This window comes from Micromys minutus, assembly GCF_963924665.1.
Source record: "Micromys minutus genome assembly, chromosome: 27".
Lineage (NCBI taxonomy): Eukaryota > Metazoa > Chordata > Mammalia > Rodentia > Muridae > Micromys > Micromys minutus.
In genome coordinates, this window is record NC_137962.1 from 24,795,849 (window position 1) to 24,815,576 (window position 19,728).

Sequence of the window (19,728 nt, forward strand, 5' to 3'; positions counted from 1 at the left end):
CTCTTAGCTTCTCTTTCCATTTTACTTTATTTTGTCAGCATCCTTTTCATCTTCTACGGTCTTCCCAGTCCAGCCTTGCTTCCAGGATCTCTCTACTATTTTATGTCTGATGTTTTGACAAAACTTCACCGTCTTAGATATAATTTCCTTTCAAACCCCACATGAAGTAAGGGAGGCTTCAGACTGTGCGTGGGCGCGTACGAGCCACTCTTCCCTGTGAACTCGAGCAGAAGTAGAGATTCTCGTCTTGTTAATGTGAAACGAGAAGAAGAGGATGAGCTGAGAGACCAGTGTGATGGTGCCCTGGGCAGACCCCACTTCCCCCTTAGATCCAGTTCTAGAACATGCATAAAGGTGGAAGGTGATCAGGACCCCATGGGATCATCTTTGGACCTCCACACGTGACATGTGTACCCCTTATTTTTAACATGCATACACACATATGTATATACACACATGAATAATAAACAAAATGTGCTTTATTAAAAAATAAAAGCGAGGCAAGAGGCCTCAGACCGCGTTCTGGCTGCCTGTGCTGGAAGCAGTATGCTGTGCAGCTGTGCATACCGGTCCAGCATTTTACACCGCTGCATAGTATTCCAGTGTGAAGTGCTCCAGTTACATTACCAGGCTTGGTTAAAGTTAATGAAGTGGTTTTACACATTCTGAAATGGTGAGCGGATATATTTTCGTGTCTTATATGGCAGTGCCTGACTCTTAAAGAGGGCCTGACTCTGTGAGAGCTTCCAAAGAGTTTCCCCAAAGACTGTTATCTTCTTAGTTGTGAGAAATCTCAGGTTGGGTGGGCCACACTGCATCAGACTGTTTGAAAATTTTATTTCATTGTTAGACTTTTAAAAAACTGTTATTTTTTGTTTTTTGGCAATTCTGGTAATTTTTAATTTACTGAATTTTGATTTGTATTTCTCTAATGGCTATTGTTGTTGGACATTGTCTAGGTGTTGTTGGTGTTGTTGGTGTTGTTGGTGTTGTTGGTGTTGTTGTTCATTTTTGGTAACTTGGTCATTCATATGTAATGATTTTTCTTAAGTTTCTTTGGTTTTATTTAGCATTTTTAATATAATTTGAAATCAAGTCTTTTATTGGTGTTGTCTTTGAACATATTTTCTCCTGTTGTGTAACTTTAAACCATCTCAGTGGCATCTCCCAAAAAGCCAAAGATTTCCAATTTTAATGAAATACAATGTATCATCTAAATTATACGTGCGTTTTATGTCCTTTTTAAAAATCACTTAAAAACCCAAGTTGTAGATATTTTTTTTCTTGAAAGGTTTACACTCCGGTTTATGTTCCAGTTCAGGTCCCTACTGTAGACAGCACAAGGCTCAAGATCCCCTTTTCTCCCTGTCCCCACTTTCCACAGAGATGTCCAGTTGCTCAAAAGATTGTTCCTATTCACTGATAGATTTTTATATTTTGTTAGTTAAATATGCATACACATACATCTGTTTCTATACCTTTGCTCTGATTTTTATGAATGTTTAACCTCAAACCACACAGCCTGGATGTATTCAGCTTTCTGGTGTATTACGGAAGCCACATGCTTTGCATCCTGTAAATTTATTTTTCTTTTCAAAAATGCTCTTGGCTTTTGTGTTTTCTACGCATTTGATGATCAACTCTCTGGCTTCTGTAAAGAGCCTTCTGGTTAGGATTGTCTCGACATTTTAGCTCAGTATGAAGTTAATGAATTCATTATCAGCAGTAAATCCTACCCGATGGGCACTGCATATCTTTTTGTCCCTATTTTCTTAGCAATGTTCCACGATTATCAATGGAAAAACCTTCCCTATATTTTTTAGATGATTAAATAATTATTTTAATGCATCATGAATATTTTAAACTTAATTATACTTTAAATCATTCCCTGATAGTAGTGTATATGTTGCTGCATGTTTTATGTTATGTATGATTTGATATGCAAAAGTCACTCTTCAGAGCTACTTCATGGGTGATTTGAAAATTTCACAGGAGCTAACCAAGTGGCCGAGGGAAAACGGTTTCTTATTTTGTAAGACAAATGACTTTTCTTCTTTTTCTTACTCGCAAATTCATTAACTGCAACTTGCCATAGGAGTGGCAACTCTTAGGTCAGGTAGAGCGTCTTTCCTATGTGCCCATTAGATTTATGTCAGTACTTCCCAAGTTTACTCCCGAGAATCTAGTTTGCTATTTTATGATTAGTTGTTGAATTTTTTCAAATGCTGTCCTTGCATCAGTTGATATGATCATATGATTTTTTTCTATAAATGATAAATCCAGCATTTGCTTTGATTGATATCTGAGAATTTAATCAGCTTTGTATTACTAGAACAAAACCCTCATGTTTCTAGAGTCCTTTCATACCTACTGGAAGTTGACTTATGAATATTTTTGAAGATATTTTGTGCATGTTCGAAAAGCATATTTTGGTTTTGCATTAATGATTCTTGCTCTTCTGTTATTCATTTGTCTAATTTTAGTCTAAAATAATGATTGTTTCATAAAAATAGAGCGTGGGATGTTTCTTACTCTTTTATTTTTTGATAAAGTTGTGATTACCAGGTGTTATTGCTTCTTCAGATGCCTGGTGCAATTGGTGTTGTGTGTAGCTGGGGCTATATATGTTTACTGATTATGAGAGAAGAATAAGGAAGTTTTTAAACATTAGTGTGGATTTACCTGTCTCTCACAATAGTTCGGTCACAGTTTCTCCAGGGATCAATTTTCCATGTATTTTGATACCTTGCTTCCAGGTGTGTGCCTTAGCATTGAGGCTATCCTGTCTTCATGAAGGCTGACCACTTATGACACGTACTTTTCCTTTCGAGTTAGCCATAAATGGTAGACGTTTGTTGCCTTGCTAATTGGTTTTGCTGTAAACTTACTTTCTCAATAATTTTATGGCCTGTTCAACTCTCTTTTGATGTATTCTGTTTAAGATACCTTTAAAAACCCTCTACTTTTAACCAAATGCACTCTCTGAAGTGATTCCTTTTTAATGTACTTAAGTTCCCAAGTACTTAGTTAGTTTACATTTCTCGACCTATTGTGAAAAAACCCAGTGTTTTGTTTTAGATCCTTTACATTTATTGTAATTATTAAGGGCTGAATTATATCCACACTTTTATCATTTATTTTCATTCACTTGTATTTTGTATTCTGCAAACCTTTTCTCTTTCTTTCAAGTGTCTTTGATTTTTTTTTGTACTCCATGTGAACTATTGTGTTTTTAGGCTCACATTTCTGTGTAACATCTTAAATAGTATATGTAACATGAGTTATATTAAGAAGAGTGTATAAACATGTTCCAGCACCTATGCAGACATCTGTGTTACCATTTACATTAGAGTTAAGCTAGGTTAAGTTAGATAGACCTAACTATCCTATGGGTCCCTTTACTATATCTGTGTTATGATTATCTTACATATGAAAATCTATACCGATTTAGATAATTTCTAAGTACTTAAACTTTGGAAGGATGGTCATCCAAGGATGTCTATATCCTAACCCTTAGTATCTAGATAGGATGCCTTACATGGCCATTCACTTATTATTAAGGCTAAGAAGGAGTGATTATCCTAGAATATGCAAATGGTTCTAATATTACTGTACCAATCCTGTTAGGCCAGACCCTTCTCAAGTTGTATTTGGTCAACTTGAGGAGTCTCATGGGATTGTTCTTACTTTGGAGGGCTCTGAGGACAGAATGGGAGAATGAGCCAAGGAGTGCACACACTGTAAGAAGGCAGTGCATGAACCCTCCTCCCAAGCTTGCAGATGGATATAGTCTCCTCATGGCTTTCCTACAGCACAGACACTGAGGAGGGACTCACAGGGACGGGAATTGTAAGATCATAAATTTTGTTCTTTCAGGCAATTAAACTTGTAACAATTTGTTCTAGTAGCAATACAGAAACAGCAGAACCATCAAACATTTCCCAGGTCTCAAGAAGCCTCTGTGGCTACCGAAATATTCACCATTCTGCTTTCTCTTTCCTATTCATAGAGCAGAAGTCATTGCAATCATGCCAAGGTTCCTTCACTGGTCAAACGGAGCAGGAGTATCTCACCCTTTCTGACTTTGATCATAGCCCATCATTTAGCGTGTATGATAAAATGTACATCATCTTAGGGTTCCTGTTGTGTGTGAAACCCTGTGCCCCACTTTCACCCAATCACTGTGCCAGCCAAGGTCCACGTCTCATCTCCTAGCATGTTGGGGATTTCTTTAGTGTAAATCTCATGAATACGTGCTTATAGTGAGATAGGACCCTTTTAAAGTCTCGTGTGGTCAACCATTTTGACAGGAATTTCATATTGTGGCCATTTTATGGCTTTGCTTATCTATGGAGCAATGGCAACTTCTCACATAACCTAAGCTGCTCTTGGACTCACACTGTAGCTGAAGATGACCTTGACTTCTAATCCCGTCATCTTCACCTGGGTGCCGGAGTTACACATGTGACGTGACGCTCCCGGTAGAACCTACTGCACGCCGGGGGAGCATCCTTGCAGTGAGCACATTATCTTTGTAAAATAGATATCGCCTAGGTAGTAAATCAGAAAATTAGCTGGTTCAAACACCAAAGATTAGTTATTGGACTCTGAAGTGAATCTTACTGTGCTAAACCAAGTTCATGCCAACAAGGTTCTGGAAGAGAGGGCTTTTTCTCTCTCCATACTAGAGTGCTCATCGCTCTCTTCCTCCACAGGTAGGAATGTTGTGAGGATACTGAGCATGTGTCTCTACTTATATTTCTCTAGTTTCTCTTCCAACCATAATTTAAATAGCACTATTCGTTAATACACATTTTATGTAACCATTGTTGATATTATTTGATATTTTAATTTGATATCATTTTGACATATGTTGATATTATACTGTTCAATACTTGAATGTACTATTGTAGAAAGATCTTTAATTTGCCCAAGAAATAGTATCCTTTTCATTTATTTTATTTGGTGTATTTTAGCCAATTTTAGACGTTGTAAAACTACCCGTCAATCTTTATGGAAGCACTGGAATAGTTCTCAAAGTTTATAAGACTTGTCTCAAAATTTAGTGAAAATTTTGATTAAGGGGGGATTAACAAATACTGTAGATAAAGTTTCAAATATCTGATTCCCCCTTAAATATTCCAAGAACTTAGGTAGCTATGTGCCCCCATGGGATTCATGTTACAATGTCTGACGTTATGTATGGAATATGTGACATATCTTGTTCTGGGGCTTACTGGGGGCAGGTTCCAATTAACTGGAGGAGGGTTCAGAACTTTCTAGAAGCAGATGGACGTTTAACTCACTCTGGAAACTCTTTAACTTATCCATGGTGGAAGATAACTGACTTGAAAATGCAATGCAAAATTTAGGTTAGCTCATGAAAAATATATGTGCCGTTGATTTCTACTTTATTTATTTGGTCTTCTAAGAATCACAAACAATCCCACTCTTTTAGTCCTAAGGATGTATGGGGAGAGGGAGCGTAAACTCTACATGAGTATGGCCAACAGTGAGTGGGCTTCTCACTTATCTTACTATGTGTCTACGTATCTACTTACCTACCATCTCCATCCATCCATCCATCCATCCATCCATCCATCCATCCATCATCCATCCATCCATCATCCATCCATCATCCATCCATCCATCCATCCATCCATCCATCCATCATCCATCCATCCATCCATCCATCCATCTATCCATCCATCATCCATCCATCATCCATCCATCCATCCATCCATCCATCCATCCATCCATTCATCCATCATCCATCCATCCATCCATCCATCATCCATCCATCCATCCATCCATCCATTCATCCATCATCCATCCATCCATCCATCCATCCATCCATCCATCCATCCATCCATTCATCCATCATCCATCCATCCATCCATCCATCATCCATCCATCCATCCATCCACTCATCATCCATCCATCCATCCATCCATCATCCATCCATCATCCATCCATCCATCCATTCATCCATCATCCATCCATCCATCCATCCATCCATCCATCCACGCATCTTATCTGTATCATCTATTCATTCTAACGCACCCACACTTGCTTTTCTCAGTGGGTAGGAGCCATTGCTCTGCCCTTTGACCCTTGCTGCTGTGTAGGGTCCTGGACTTTGGGTTCAGCAAGCATGCAGGTTTGCGGGAGCTGTCCAGCAGCTCCTGGTTCTGAGCTAAGTTCAGTGTGCTGTATGTGCCTGTAGGCTCTCCAGCGCCCCGCCCTGGGCAGAGAGCCTCTCAGTCAGGGCTGGCCAGGCTTTTCCAGCCCACTACCCATCTCTGCCTGTCTCCCTCGCCGGTCCAGCTTCACCTAGGAGTCCTGTGCGCTTTGGCTGGGTTCCTTTTCCCGCCCGGGAGGGGGTGCCCTGCGCCCGGGGCCGCCGTGCAGCGTGAGTGTCTAAGTGAGGGCTTCCCTCTTTTGCCCGAGGCTGCCCGTGCCTTTCTTCGCAAGCTCGCCTCCTGCGGTCGGGTGGTCCTTTCTCTCGCTGGGTTTGGAGACACACTCCCGATTTCGAGGGGGTGAGTGCAAAAGCCGCCCATCAACTTGGCACTGGGCGTTGAGATCCTAGGCTCCCGAGCGGAGACTGCGGTTGCGGGCTGGTGAGGGTGGAAGAGGACCGCTGCGGGCAGGGTTAGCTGGACCAGGCGCTGCGTGTGCTGGGGGGAAAAAGAGGCCGCCGCGCCCCGGCTCGCGCCCCGCCCTCCCGGAGCGGTCTCGGCGGCTCCAGGCTCTCGCCATTGTCTCCGCCTTTCCAACAGGTTCGGGCGTGGGACCGCGGGCGGGTGCGGGGCGGCCCGGCTTTCCCGGGAGCCGCCTCCCTTCCTCCGCGTGCGCTCCCGGACTGCGTGGCTCGGCGGGGTTCCGCTCAGTGCAGGTCCCCGCTGGTCCCCGCGAGCCTGACCTGGCTGCGGCCCGCCGCGTGCGGGAGCGATGCGCGCAGAGGCGGCTCCAAGTTCGGCGCGCACCCGGGGGGGCCGCCCCGCTCGGTCTTAGGTGTCTGAGCCCGGGTGGCGACGGCGAGGCGGTCGCAGGAGGGGCCAGCTCGGCTTTCCGGATTCACTCCCAGCACCTCTTGGTTTCTATCTTTATTTTTAAAGAGGGAGACGATGGACTGAGACGATGCACGCCATGGAATCCCGGGTATTACTGAGAACGTTCTGCGTGATCCTTGGGCTCGGAGCGGGTGAGTGGCCGCCGAGCTGGGCCGGGATGCTCCCCGGCATGGGGTTGCCGCCCGGTTTCCCTCGGGATTGGGGAGCTTTGGAGGGTTTGCATTTGGGTCCTTTCTGTGCTTGTCCTGGGGAGTGAGAGGCGGGTCACACCCTTAAGGTCTATGGCTGAGGGGGAACTTTGCACAGAAAGGGGCTTAAAGTAGGTCAGGAGATGGGACCCAGCGCTCTGCTATTTTAAGCTTGCAGCGCGTCCAGGTAAGGCTCTCCCTGTGGAGGAGCGAGTTGCCTCTTGTCAGCACTTCCAAATATTGTCGCCAAGATGCGTGCTTTCTTTGCTGCTGTGGAGGCTTGCGTTTTAATGGCCCCTTTTCTTTCTTTCTTTCCTACCCTTTTCCACTCCCACCAGTTTGGGGACTTGGTGTGGACCCCTCCCTACAGATTGACGTCTTAACAGAGTTAGAACTTGGGGAGTCCACAGCTGGAGTGCACCAAGTCCCGGGACTGCATAATGGGACGAAAGCCTTCCTCTTTCAAGGTATGGCCCAGTGCGGAAGCCCCCTGTGTGTGGCGGGGAGCTGGCTCTCCAGCTCCTGCTAACTTGGCTTGGCGCTGCACTGGGACGGGCAGAGGGTCCCACCTGGGGCAAAGGAGCTCAAGGCCTGGCTCTTTGAAAGTGGGGTCTCTTCCTCTCCCATTTCCCTCGCCCTCTTCCTCCTCACTTGGTGTACTTAGCGGTTCTAATGGATAGTGCCTTAATTACCGACTAGAAACTCCAGAGGCAGATGGGTGATTTGGGCGTCTAGGGAACAATAAATCGTAACACAAACGCCTCGCTTGGTTGGAATGGATTTGGGAAGGAAACATGATAGCTCAGCCTTGGTTAAGATACTGACCTGCCAAAGTTTCGGTGCTGTGGTGCCTGCCCAGAGGAATTACTTTATGGAATTTTTACTGCATATCTCTGTACTCAAAGCACGATTACCATGGAACGCTCCTCATTCTTCCTTCCCCATCAGTGGCTCGGGTAAGGGGATGGTACTGTTACAATTACTTTGAAATCATTCCAAGGGGATGTTCACCGAAGCACAGCCCCACATCGCCATAACTGTATGTGTAGAATTTCAAAACTTTTTTTTTTCCTTTTTGAAGTCAGTGGACATCGCTTATTTGTTACTGTCCATATTTCAAATTATATTTAAACATACTGTTTATTCAAAACAAAATTTCAGTTAAGAAAAGTCAGCAAATCGAGTAAAGCTTTTGAAGGCTTCTTGGCCTGTGGGAAGGTGCTTAGCTTGAGGGTGTAAAAGGGGGCTAAACTGTCCAAGGAGATGGGATTTATAGAGAGGCACAGAGGAAGATCCTGTGTGGAAGATCAAGGCGTCCTCTCCTATCACACACGAGGTGGGGGTGGAGAAGTCTTTTGCTATTGGGAGCTATGGCTTCAAACGAAGTCGTGCAACTTATAATTATTGAAACGTTGGCAATGCAAAAATGCAACCAACCCAGCACATCTGACACCAGAAGCAGACATAGGATGCAACTTTGATGTGTCTGTGGTGGCGCTGTTGTCGCATACAACCAGTGTGTGCCACCATGGACAGCGGCTCACGAGCTCTGCATAGGGAGAGGGAGAAACTGACATGTGTTGCATTTAAGAGGAGTTTGTGTTCATAATAAATTAAAATGTAAGCTCTTTAAAAACGGATTTCAGTTAGAGTTCTTACTTAGTGTTTTTATTGTGGCAAGTGTTTATGATATTTTCTTTACTTTCAGCTGCTTTGGGGAGGGTGGGGCTGGGATACCGAAGACAATAGCCAAATGTAATCAAGGAAATAGAGCTCAATTGTCAGCAAAAATTTAGCTGGATAGAAATGTAATTAGGTATAGGCTTTAGGCTTATGCTGTGCGTGATTTCTATCTTTCATTTTTAGTCTCTTAGAACAGGGACTTATTATTTTAGGACTTGACAGTTTGACTGAATAGAAAGCTTCACAAACCAAGTTCCTAATAATCATCTGTACTGTATTGAATTATTATGATAACTTCACAGGCTCCCTTTAGCCTTCCTAAGGGTCCTGGCTTCCTACACAGAGCGTCCATCTGTCACAAGTAGAAACCATAAATGTACGGTTTCTTTTGCTAGACAATTGGACAGTTACACATTGAACAGTTTGACAGTTTCTAGGCAATGGTCTCGTGGTATCAGTTTTTATTTCTGGTTAATTTAAAACTATTTATTTCTATACAAATAGCCAGTTTCTTTAAGGTATGAATTGTGGTTAAAAAATCAAAAACAAACCATGGCCAATGCCATATGCTTTCCTTGAATTGTGTTCAGTTGGTGGATGTCAGCCTCAACTGGTGAACCTCTTTTGTTTCCTGGCTAATACCAAGCTCAATATGAGAAAGAGCAAACGCTTCACAAATACACTTTTCGTTCAAAGATGTGAAATTACACTTCCTGCCACATTGAGTCTCTCTGTGTATTAACCACTATGTCCTGTCTGCTGTGTCCTTGTAGGGCACATGTTTCTGATGTACTGATTGCACTTTAGTAACTTCTGCTATAAGATGTGAATTCTGAAGTCAATGACAAGTGACAAATGGGTGGTTCTGCGTCTCCCTGGCAAGGTCTTTCATTCAGACACTAGGCAAGTGGCAGCTTCATCAGAACTCAGCCCCACATTGTGCTGTTTCACCACATCCTGCGGGGCTTAGAGAGACAGGAGAGTTCAGACCACGAAGAGTTTTGAGGCTCCATTTATAGTGAACTGCGAATGCTACCAGCATTTCATATAGTGTGGAAAATGTAGCAACACCAGAAACAACAATAACAAAAGTTAGTGAGGTGCTACACCCCCAGATTTCATTCGAACTTCATGCACAAGCTTTCTGTGATGCCTGCTATGTTCTAAACAAGGAGCAGTGATTTCTGAACCATCAGCTGCTTTACAAACAGATCCCGAAACTACCTTTCTGTCTTATCACTTTGAAAGAAGAAGTCTCAAAACATGGTCGTCTCGTGACTTCTTGGTTACTCTATTTTCTCTCTCTGATTTCCGATAAACGTGCATTTTCATATTTTAAAACCACAAATGTTTTAAACTATGAATGTTCCTTAAAAAACTAATGTGAAACACGAGTCTACTGCTTAACATTTTGTTTTATATTCATAGTAAAACCTATACTTCCAAATCATAACTTTTTTATTGAAACATCAACCATAATATTGCAGCACCATTTTATTGTTGCTAAAATTTGATTTCCAGTTGCTTTGAAAATTTAATGAGATTTCAAATCCAGCCATTCCTTAACACACATGGGCTTTGGTTATGCCTATCATAATGATTACTTCATTTGTCTGGGCAGTAGTTTGGGGTTCTAGTCATTTCTGGCTGTAACCTGACACATAGCCCCAAACACACCTCCTATTCTTTAAAAAAGACAGCAGCGTATGCTGCTTATAGTCTGGCATCAGGGCATATGGGATTCTAATCCTCAGGACTGTTGAACTGTGAATAGACTCTCCCTTCCTTGCTTTGGAGCCTCACTAATATTCTGGCAGATAACGATCATAATAATTTTCTTTTCTCTGTGTACACGAGAGATCATGAAGAATAAAGCATGCACACAAAGTTAGCATGGGTTTGATCATAAGCGTTCATCCAGGCTCCCAGAATAGATAATCTCATCTGTCGTCTTACTAAAATGCCTTCTGAAGTGTTTGTAGCTTGCGTGCTCTCATTAACCCCTGCAGGGTAGATAAAATCAGAACATTTCTTCCCCTTAGTTGATAACTTCACAGTAACCTCAGTAATTCTTCTTAAAGAGCTTTTACGTTTTGAAGGAAAAGGATTTCCTAGGTATTTGGTGGCAGACCAGTGACTTCCCAAGGGGGTGATGAGGGCTTGTCTTCAGTGGTGTGTGAGCTGCACCTCTCACTGGTGTGACAAGACACCCGAAAAGCAACTTGAATGATTAATTTTGGTTTGCAGTTCGAAGAAGGAGACACGAGACATGGCAACAAGAATGGCTATGGCTGTGGTGTAGGGAGCATGGCGGGTGCAGGTCAGGCGTGGGTGAGGGTCAGGAGCATGTGAAGGTCACGCGTGGGCGCGGGTCATGCATAGGTGCGGGTCACGCGTGGGTGAGAGGTCACATGTGGGTGCTGGTCAGCTGTGGGTGAGAGTCACGCATGGGTGCGGATCAGGCATGGGTGAGGGTCACGTGTGGGTTCGGGTCACGCGTGAGTGCTGGTCAGCTGTGGGTGAGGTCGAGTGCGAGTCAGGCATGGGTGCGGGTCACTCGTGGGTGAAGGTCACACATGGGTGAGGGTCACGCGTGGGTGCGTCTTATGTGTAGGAAGGAAGCTGATGCTCAGGACTCTCCACCCCATATATATTTTGTATTCAGTCTGAGACCACAGTCCCTGGATCACCTGCATTCAGGGCGGTCTTTCTTAGTGAAGCCTCATTGAGAGCCACCATCTCAGACACTGAGGTATGTGTCAATCTATAGTAATCCTAAATCAGTGTACAGTGACTGTTAACCATTATACTGGGTGTCTGTGAGTTCCCGGGTAATGGCTGTGGATGCTCTGATAGAGTAAATTAACACAGTGATTAGAGATGGGCTTAGAAACCAGGTAGACCCAGGCAAATGTCAGAAGTTACGCTACTTGTGAGGACACTTGTGAGGGTACTTATTTCTCTGAACTTTAGTACTCTTGATGATGAAGTGAATGGTATTATAAGTTCACAACAATTCAATTAGTCTACAATTACTAGGCCAGTGAAACTAATTTTGAGCCTCTGAACTCCTGAATTATGAAATAATAAATAAGTAATAATTGATAAACATTGCCATGTTTTTTATTTTATTTATCAGCGATAAGTAACTGATGTATTTTGTTGCATAGAAGTGGCTACTTCTGTAAGAAATGCTTAAACTTGTGGAAATAGCTTTGGAATCAGGTACTGGGCACATAGAACTCTGAGGAGCATGTCAGGGCTTCTAAGTTTTGGGCTTAATCTCAGCTTAAGTGATCTCTTAGCATCTTCGAATGCCCCGTAACCAATCGTAATGCTTCCTCTTTCATTTCCAATTTGTTTCCTTTGCATATGCTTTTGTTTATTCAGGTGATGTTGTGCCAGTGCAGTGTATGTTTATAACACCTCTCTAGGTCTCAGTTTATTTATCTCTTTATTCCCTGATCTAGTCTGTCTGTCAAACTGATGTATGTACGTATGTATGTATGTATGTGTATATGTATGTATGTATGTATGTATCCATCATCTGTCTATGTATCTATGTATCTATCTATGTATCTATGTATTTATGTATCTATCTATCTACCTTTCTATCATCTATCAATCTATCATCTATCTATCAATATATTATCTATCATCTGTCTATTTATCTACCATCTATTATCTATCATCTGTGTATCTATCTATCTATCTATCATTTGTCTATCTATCATCTATCTATCAATCATCTATCTATCATGTATTGTTTAATTCTTATTGTTCCATTCCTTCTATCAGCCTTGAGCTTAGTTTGCTGTTCCTTTTCTACTTCACTGAGATTCCGCCCTGGTGAAGGGCATTCCACACTGGTGGCTCCCATGCCTTCCTTATGGCAGAGAGGCAATGCTGTCCCCTTTTGAACCTCTGTGTATCAACATTGCTTCTTTTAGTGAGGACGAGTGCTGCTCTACAAAGGGCTTCCATCAGCGCTGTCCCTGTAGGCTTCACATCTCACCAGCATGCTTCGAGAAGGCACATATACTCAAGCCGTAGCAGTACCACTCTGACCGGGAATGATTTAATATGATGGGGTATTTGATATGACCTCTGAGTTTCTGACCCTGTCATACATTGCCAGGCCCAACACTCCAGACACTCCTCAGAATCGCCACCAACTGGGCGTCAGGCCTTCAGCATGTGAGTATCTGTGTGGACACCTTGCCAGTAAACCCTAACCCTGTCTTGATTTTTGAGGAATTGCTTCTCTATTTCTTATGAGGTTTTGGAAGATTACATCTTCTTAGAGATTTTGAGCTTTTTTTCTAACTGGTATTTTTACATAACTTCCCATATTTGAAGAGTTTTCTCCAAATAAGCTGCCTCCTTCCTTTTCTCTCCTTAAAGTCTTGCAACCCTAACATTTGCTTTCATGATCTCTTGACCCGTTTCTTCCCAGAAGGCATATTTTAAGGAAATACATCTTTGAGCAGTCTTTCTAATGTCTTGTTCTGTTTGTTTCTTTTGAATTTATTTTTTATTGTAGTTTCTAGTTTCAGAATAAGTTTTAATTTTAAAAAATAATTTTGGTTTTCCCGGTGAGTTTCTTTAATGGGTCTTTAGCCTTTCCACTGAATTATCTCTTTATATTTCTTTTTAAAGGCTCACATATTTGTGTGTGTGTGTGTATGTGTGTGTGTATGTGTGTATGTGTGTGTGTGTGTGTGTGTGTGTGTGTGCATTTGTGCAGGTACGTTTATGCTAATGCATACATGTAGAGAATATCTTGTGGAAATCTATCCTCTCCTATCATATGGGTCCTAGAGAGTGAGCTCAGGTTTTCAGGTTGGCACCAGGATCTCTTAACTGCTCTGTCTTTTGATATTTCTTGAAGTGTAATGAGTTTCTCCAGATCAGTTGTGGTAGTTAGTTCTTGTCAATTTAACCTGAGCCAGAAGAGTCACCTGGAAGGAAGGAACCTCGGGTGAGGAATTTCCTCTCTCAGATTGGCCTGTGGGTATGTCTGTAGGATACTTTCTTGATTAATGATTGATGTGAGATGAGCCATCCAACTTTGGGTAGTAACATCCTTGGGCAAGTGGTTCTTGGTTGTATAAGAAACTTAGTTGAGGAAGCTGCAGTGAGCATGCTAGTAAGCACTATTTCTCCATGGCCTCTGGCTCAGTTCCTGACTTCAGGTTCATGTCTTGAGTTGCTTCCTTGACTTCCCTTGATGATGAGCAACCTGGAAGCCAAACAAAACCTTTGCTCCTCGAGCCATTCTCTGTCAGTGCTCATCAGAATAAGAGAAGCAATCTTTGACAGTAGTTGTTCTGAACATTTTATAGACAAGTCATATTCTTATACTCTGTTCTGGTTTAAGAACTGGGAACGCATTCTTATATTCATAAAGTTCTGGCCCTGTTTCCCCACGTTTCTTGTTTCTGAATACACATCTGAAGAAGTAGGGACACATTTTCATCCTTGTAGATTTGCTTTTGTCAGGGAGCTCTTTATCACTCAGAATGTCCAGTAACTTGGAGCAGGCCATTTGATGTCCTGTGTGTGATGCTTATGCTAGCCTTCTTGGTAATTATGCCCTACATTGTAGGAAGTCAAAACTACTTCCTAGACGCAGTAGTGTGGGACCAAGTTGGTTGAATATATAGGGAGGATCAGGATTCTGTGCTTACAGGGATGGTCTAGAGCCTGAGTCTACAGAGAACACTAGTTGCTGATTTGGGCCTGTTGTCTCTGTGTGGAGGCTGGATCTGAGAGTACCAGCTTAAAAACTAAGACTGTATGCTGTATGGTTGCTTCATGTTGGGGTGGATCTGATGTTCAGGACAATGGAGGTCAACTCAGTACTATTAGGGACTAGGGTGTATAGTGTCCATGTATGCTCAGGCCCGCAGCCTGAGTCTGTTGAGTACTGACTTCCTACTTAGAGTACTTTGGGATCTGGGTTTCTCCTGATGATAGATGGGCCCGAAGACCATGTTTGTCTGGCTAATCTGAGCCTGGAGTTGTAGATGACAGCTTGGTGCCAGAGTAGTCTGAGAGACCCAAGCTGTAGGTACTAGACTAGGTCCTGGGGCCGTCAAAGCCAGCCCAGTGTTTCCTTTCACCAGAACAGACCTGTATAAGGTATGTGTTGGAGGGGTTGTTCCCACAATTATTTTTTCTTCTAAGAGAAAGACAGATTCTGTAGGATATGTTGGTCAAGGTTGGAGAGGCATATGTGACAGGAATATAAAACAACCTCTGCTACTCTCTTCAATATGTCTTCTAAAGTTTCTGTACTGTATCAGGTATTATAATCTGTCATTGCATCCCTTACCATCTCAGAAGGCATTGCACATGTGATCACTGTCCAGTTTGGGTTTCTTTCTCTAGATCAGGAATAGCACTTTTGAGTCTTGGCCTACCATCTGGCTGATATGTCCTTCCTAGGGATTTTGAGCTGATCTGATTTCTGTGATAGGCTAGAAAGATGGCTCAGTGCTAAAATGCAATGGCTGCTCTACCAGAGGATCTAGGTTTGATCCAAGTCTCAATAACAGCCCACAAGCAGCTGTCACTGTAGTTTCAAGGGATATATGACTTCTTCCTGCTTCCTGGCATACTGCATGCACACGGTACACAGACATACCTGCAGGGCAAAATATTAAGTACACCTAAAATACAAATAAATGAATTGCAAACAAAAATTTTATTTCTTTGATTTCCTACTGTGGTAAGACTTGGCAATGGAATGGTCATGTGTTGTCAATTTGATGTAGATCTTCAGCAGCTACGAGACAGTGGGCTTGGTTGAATGATAATCCCCCAACCGTCCATATACTAGCTCTCTTCACCTGTTAATACTGTTATACAGCAGAGGTCACTTAACTCTGAACATGCAATTAAGGTTATTTAGGTAGTCAGAAAGCTTCAAAATAAGAGGGTTATCCTTATTTTAACATTGTCTCTCCCTTCTGGGCAATCAAAATTTTATCCTGGTAGGGGAGACATATTAGTCACTGCCAAAGTGACACAATGGAGGACTTGATGGTGCTTGCTGTCTTTGAGGGTAGAAGCAGACATGAGCCAAGGAATGTGGGTAGCCTCTATAAGTTGTAAAAAGGAAGGAACACATCCCACTGGTACCCCTGGCTGCACTTCCTGAATCCCAGGCTGACCTTCTGAAGTCTGAACTGTGAGGTAGACAATTTGTCTGCTTTTGCCTCTCTGCTTGGGTTGATTTGGCATGGCAAGGGTGGTAGCATCTATTCTGGAACTGAGAACTCATGTATTATTGAATCCAACTTTCTTTTGAGCCCTCAGCCAGCTCCCACAAGTCTGTCTGTATGGTGGCTGGAAACTTGGTGTTGACCTTGACAGCTAAAATTATGTTTAATCATTCTTCAGAGTAAATACAGAGCCTCTAATAGATCCTCTCCAGGAGTTAACCATGTGCTAATTCTGAGAAAAAATATTAAAATTAAGCATATATATATATATATATATATATATATATATATATATATATATATATATATATATATATATATATATCATATACCTAAAAGTTAATTCAGGAGATGTACTGCTAGACACCCAGTGAGTATAATAGTTACCTCTTAACAAGAGCATCAGACTGCTCAATGAATTGGAAATTCTCTGCATTTACATTTCAGATGTTATCCCTGTCCCACAATCCCAGTTCCCACCTCCCTCTCCCATTGCCTCCATGAAGGTGCTCCCTCTCCCAACCACCTACTCCCACCTCAGCACCCTGGTGTTCCTGTACACTGGGAAAACAAGCCTTTCCTGGACCAAAGGCCTCTCCTCCCATTGATGTCAGAAAATGCCATCCTCTGCTGCATATGCACCTGGGGCCATGGGTCTTTCCATGCAAACACATTGGTTGGTGTTTTAGTCCCGGGAGCTATGGTTGGTTTGGATAGTTGATAATTTTGTTCTTCCCATGGGGTTGCAGACCCTCTCAGCTCCTTCAGTCTTTTCTCTAGCTTCTTCTTTGGGGTCCCTGTGCTCAGTTAGCTGCAAGCATCCTCCTCTGCATCAGTATGGTTCTGGAAGAGCCTCTGAGGGTGCATCCATATCAGGTTCTTGCCAGTAAGCACTACTTGACATCAGCAATAGTGCTTTGGTTTATTAGAAGCATATGGGGTGTATCCCCAGGTGAGGCAGTCTCTGGATGATCTTTTCTCCAATCCCTTCTCCTCTATTTTTCCCTTTATTTCCTCCCATGAACGTTTTGTTCTTCCTTCTAAGAAAGACTGAGGCATCCATCCACCTTCTGGCCTTCCTTGTTTTTGAGAATTGTTAAACATTCAGAAAAGAAGTGAAAACGCTCTTCCCCTGGTTGCGCTGGGTTCCAAGCTTGCTAAGGAGTTGTAATGTGTGGTATGCTGTGGATTTGGCCTATTGATTGGATGTATTCATGAGGGTTCTCTAAAGAAACAGAAGCATAGTGTGCCTTCCAGTCTATAAGAATTCTTGATCTGCCTTACTCTGATCTCATAGCTTGCCTAACATGTATCAGTTGACACACTGCTATACTCAGTTATCATCTTAATGGTTTATTATCAGCCAGTTACACCAGAAGGCTCCTAAAGGATGGGGATTATTGTTTGACTCATGGTTATGTATCCTAGAGCCTAGTGTTTAGTGGGAACACCATACATACATTTCCAACTAAATGATATTCTGTCTCGACTTGGATATCTGGGAGTTTGGGAGTCTGCCTTGTTCCTAGAAGCCTTCCAGTCTACAGACTATGCAACTGTTCTCAGTAAGCCTTCAGTGAGCAAATGAGCAAACAATGTGACATTGACCCAACCGGGGCAGGTCTGACTTTTGTGACACATTATTATAATGTTTGTGTCTATGTTACCTCAGAAGAGGCTGAAGGGCAGTCCCATCATTACAAGGTTCTCTCCTCTAGTCACAAGGAAAGCTGGGAGCTGAGAAAGGCAATTTTCCTCCACACAATGCTCAGAATTACTCAGAGAGGCCTCTCCACAGCCCGTGTTGAAGAAGGCAGCGTGTTGAAGATCTTAGACTGACTGAATGCTTCTTGAAATTGAAAGTTTAACATTTCAGTTTGAAGAGTTATGAGTTGAAGAGTTGGCAGAGACACTCATATTCAAATAAATGTCCCAAGAAAGATTGTGGGGCAGATAATGACTTGTTTGGATTGTTTGTTCTGTGGCTTTTCCCTGTTACTGCAGATAAACCAAGCATACTGGACTGTCTAGAGAACAGTTGCTGGGCTCGGAAATAACTCTGGGTGGCGCATGTCTAGAAGAGGCTGGAAATAGTTCAGAGACTAAACTAAATTGAAGTTCCTCTTCAGAGACTCCTGCATAGGAGGACCGTGATTGGCTTCGGTTGCTTTAGAGGAACGGCTTCCCCATGTTGGTTTGTAAGCAGTATTTTTCTGACTGCCTTGTTACAAGACTCCTCATGCTTCCAAGAGTGAATCCCAGGAGTTTTTTTGAAATAGTTTTTTTTTGTGAGGTTGATGTTCAGCCAAATTTGCGAATTGTTTTCTCAAACCGTGCTGTCTTATATGGTCTCTAACCTCAGTGGCCATGGGGTACTGGAATATGCATTCTGCAAATCTAAATGGGATCACACATGAAATAATAATAACAAAAGGCACCATTCCATGCTAACGCCAGCTACTCTCTGGCCCCAGCAGTTTTGCAGCCTCCGTGGCTAGCTCCATGCAGCGACCACCCATCTCATGGCTCCTGTCCCTTGCTGTGGACTCTGCTCACATCCCCAGCCATCCACCCCCTGTGGTTAGCTGTCACAAATCCCCCATAACTCGGTAAAACAAAAACTCCAGAGGCTTGTAATTTATCAGTCGGATTTATATTAGTAAATCCTCACCTCACAAAACGTCGATATTGATATAAAGTGCCCACCTAGATAAGACAAATGGTCCTATCCATCCCTCATAAGATATTCATAGCTACCTGTGAGTATTTAAAGCCATGCAGAGTCTGGATTGTCTTTCTCTTCCTCCATCTTCCTTCCTTCCTCTGTGTTCTTCCTTCTCTCTGTGTCTGCACTTGTCTCTCCGCCTGCTTTGTCCTCCACCCAATCTCAGGGTCTCACCTTATCCTGTGCCTGGATATAAAAAGCAATCCACAAAAGTATTAAAACAGACTCCGAAGACAGTATAAAAGTCCAAAACTTCATTACTGTTTTATGGTGATTTTATGTTGAGTAGTATTTTGAGTATAGTGGCTCAAATAAATGTATTATTAAAATTAAAACAGTTTCTTTTTACATTTTTAATCTGGCTACTAGAAATTTAATTACTTATGTGACTTATGTTTCTCATATTTCCACTATTGTAGAGGGCAAATGTAAGATCCAAAAAGAAGTCAGGATGAATCATATTCTACGTCAATTTCAGAAAAAATACTTTTAATAGTTTTCCCAAAAACTAACTGGCTCACTTTAAGGATTTTTCTATTCATTTACCCACTAACAACAACAGCATCAACAACCATGTTTCTAATGTGTTCCAGAGGAGATTAGATGGACAGGCAAACCTTCAGTACACAATGGCTAGGAGTTAGGTATTTTCCAAGTTTACTTGGATTGAACTGGATTCTCGCCTCTTCCTTCATCTTCTTATTGTAACCTGCGACATTCAAGTTGTCCTATTCTCCCATCTCCCTGACAGGCTTTAACACTGTGTGCAGAACAATTCTCTCCTGAAAAGCACCTTGGGTTATCCTGGGCTCTGAAGGTTACTACTG

At 42.5% G+C, this 19,728-nt stretch overlaps 1 protein-coding gene across 1 annotated transcript in view; it reads left to right on the forward strand.

The window, feature by feature from the left end:
* Positions 1-7,125: 7,125 nt before the first annotated feature.
* The window catches only part of NELL2 (neural EGFL like 2), a gene marked incomplete at its 3' end in the record, with an annotated part of 261,563 nt that continues 248,960 nt past the window's right edge, over positions 7,126-19,728 (forward strand). The window contains exons 1-2 of the mRNA XM_080939784.1: positions 7,126-7,207; positions 7,603-7,731. Coding sequence (XP_080795910.1) covers positions 7,144-7,207; positions 7,603-7,731 — 193 coding nt within the window. The 5' untranslated portion in view covers positions 7,126-7,143. The remainder of the gene's footprint in view (positions 7,208-7,602; positions 7,732-19,728) is intronic.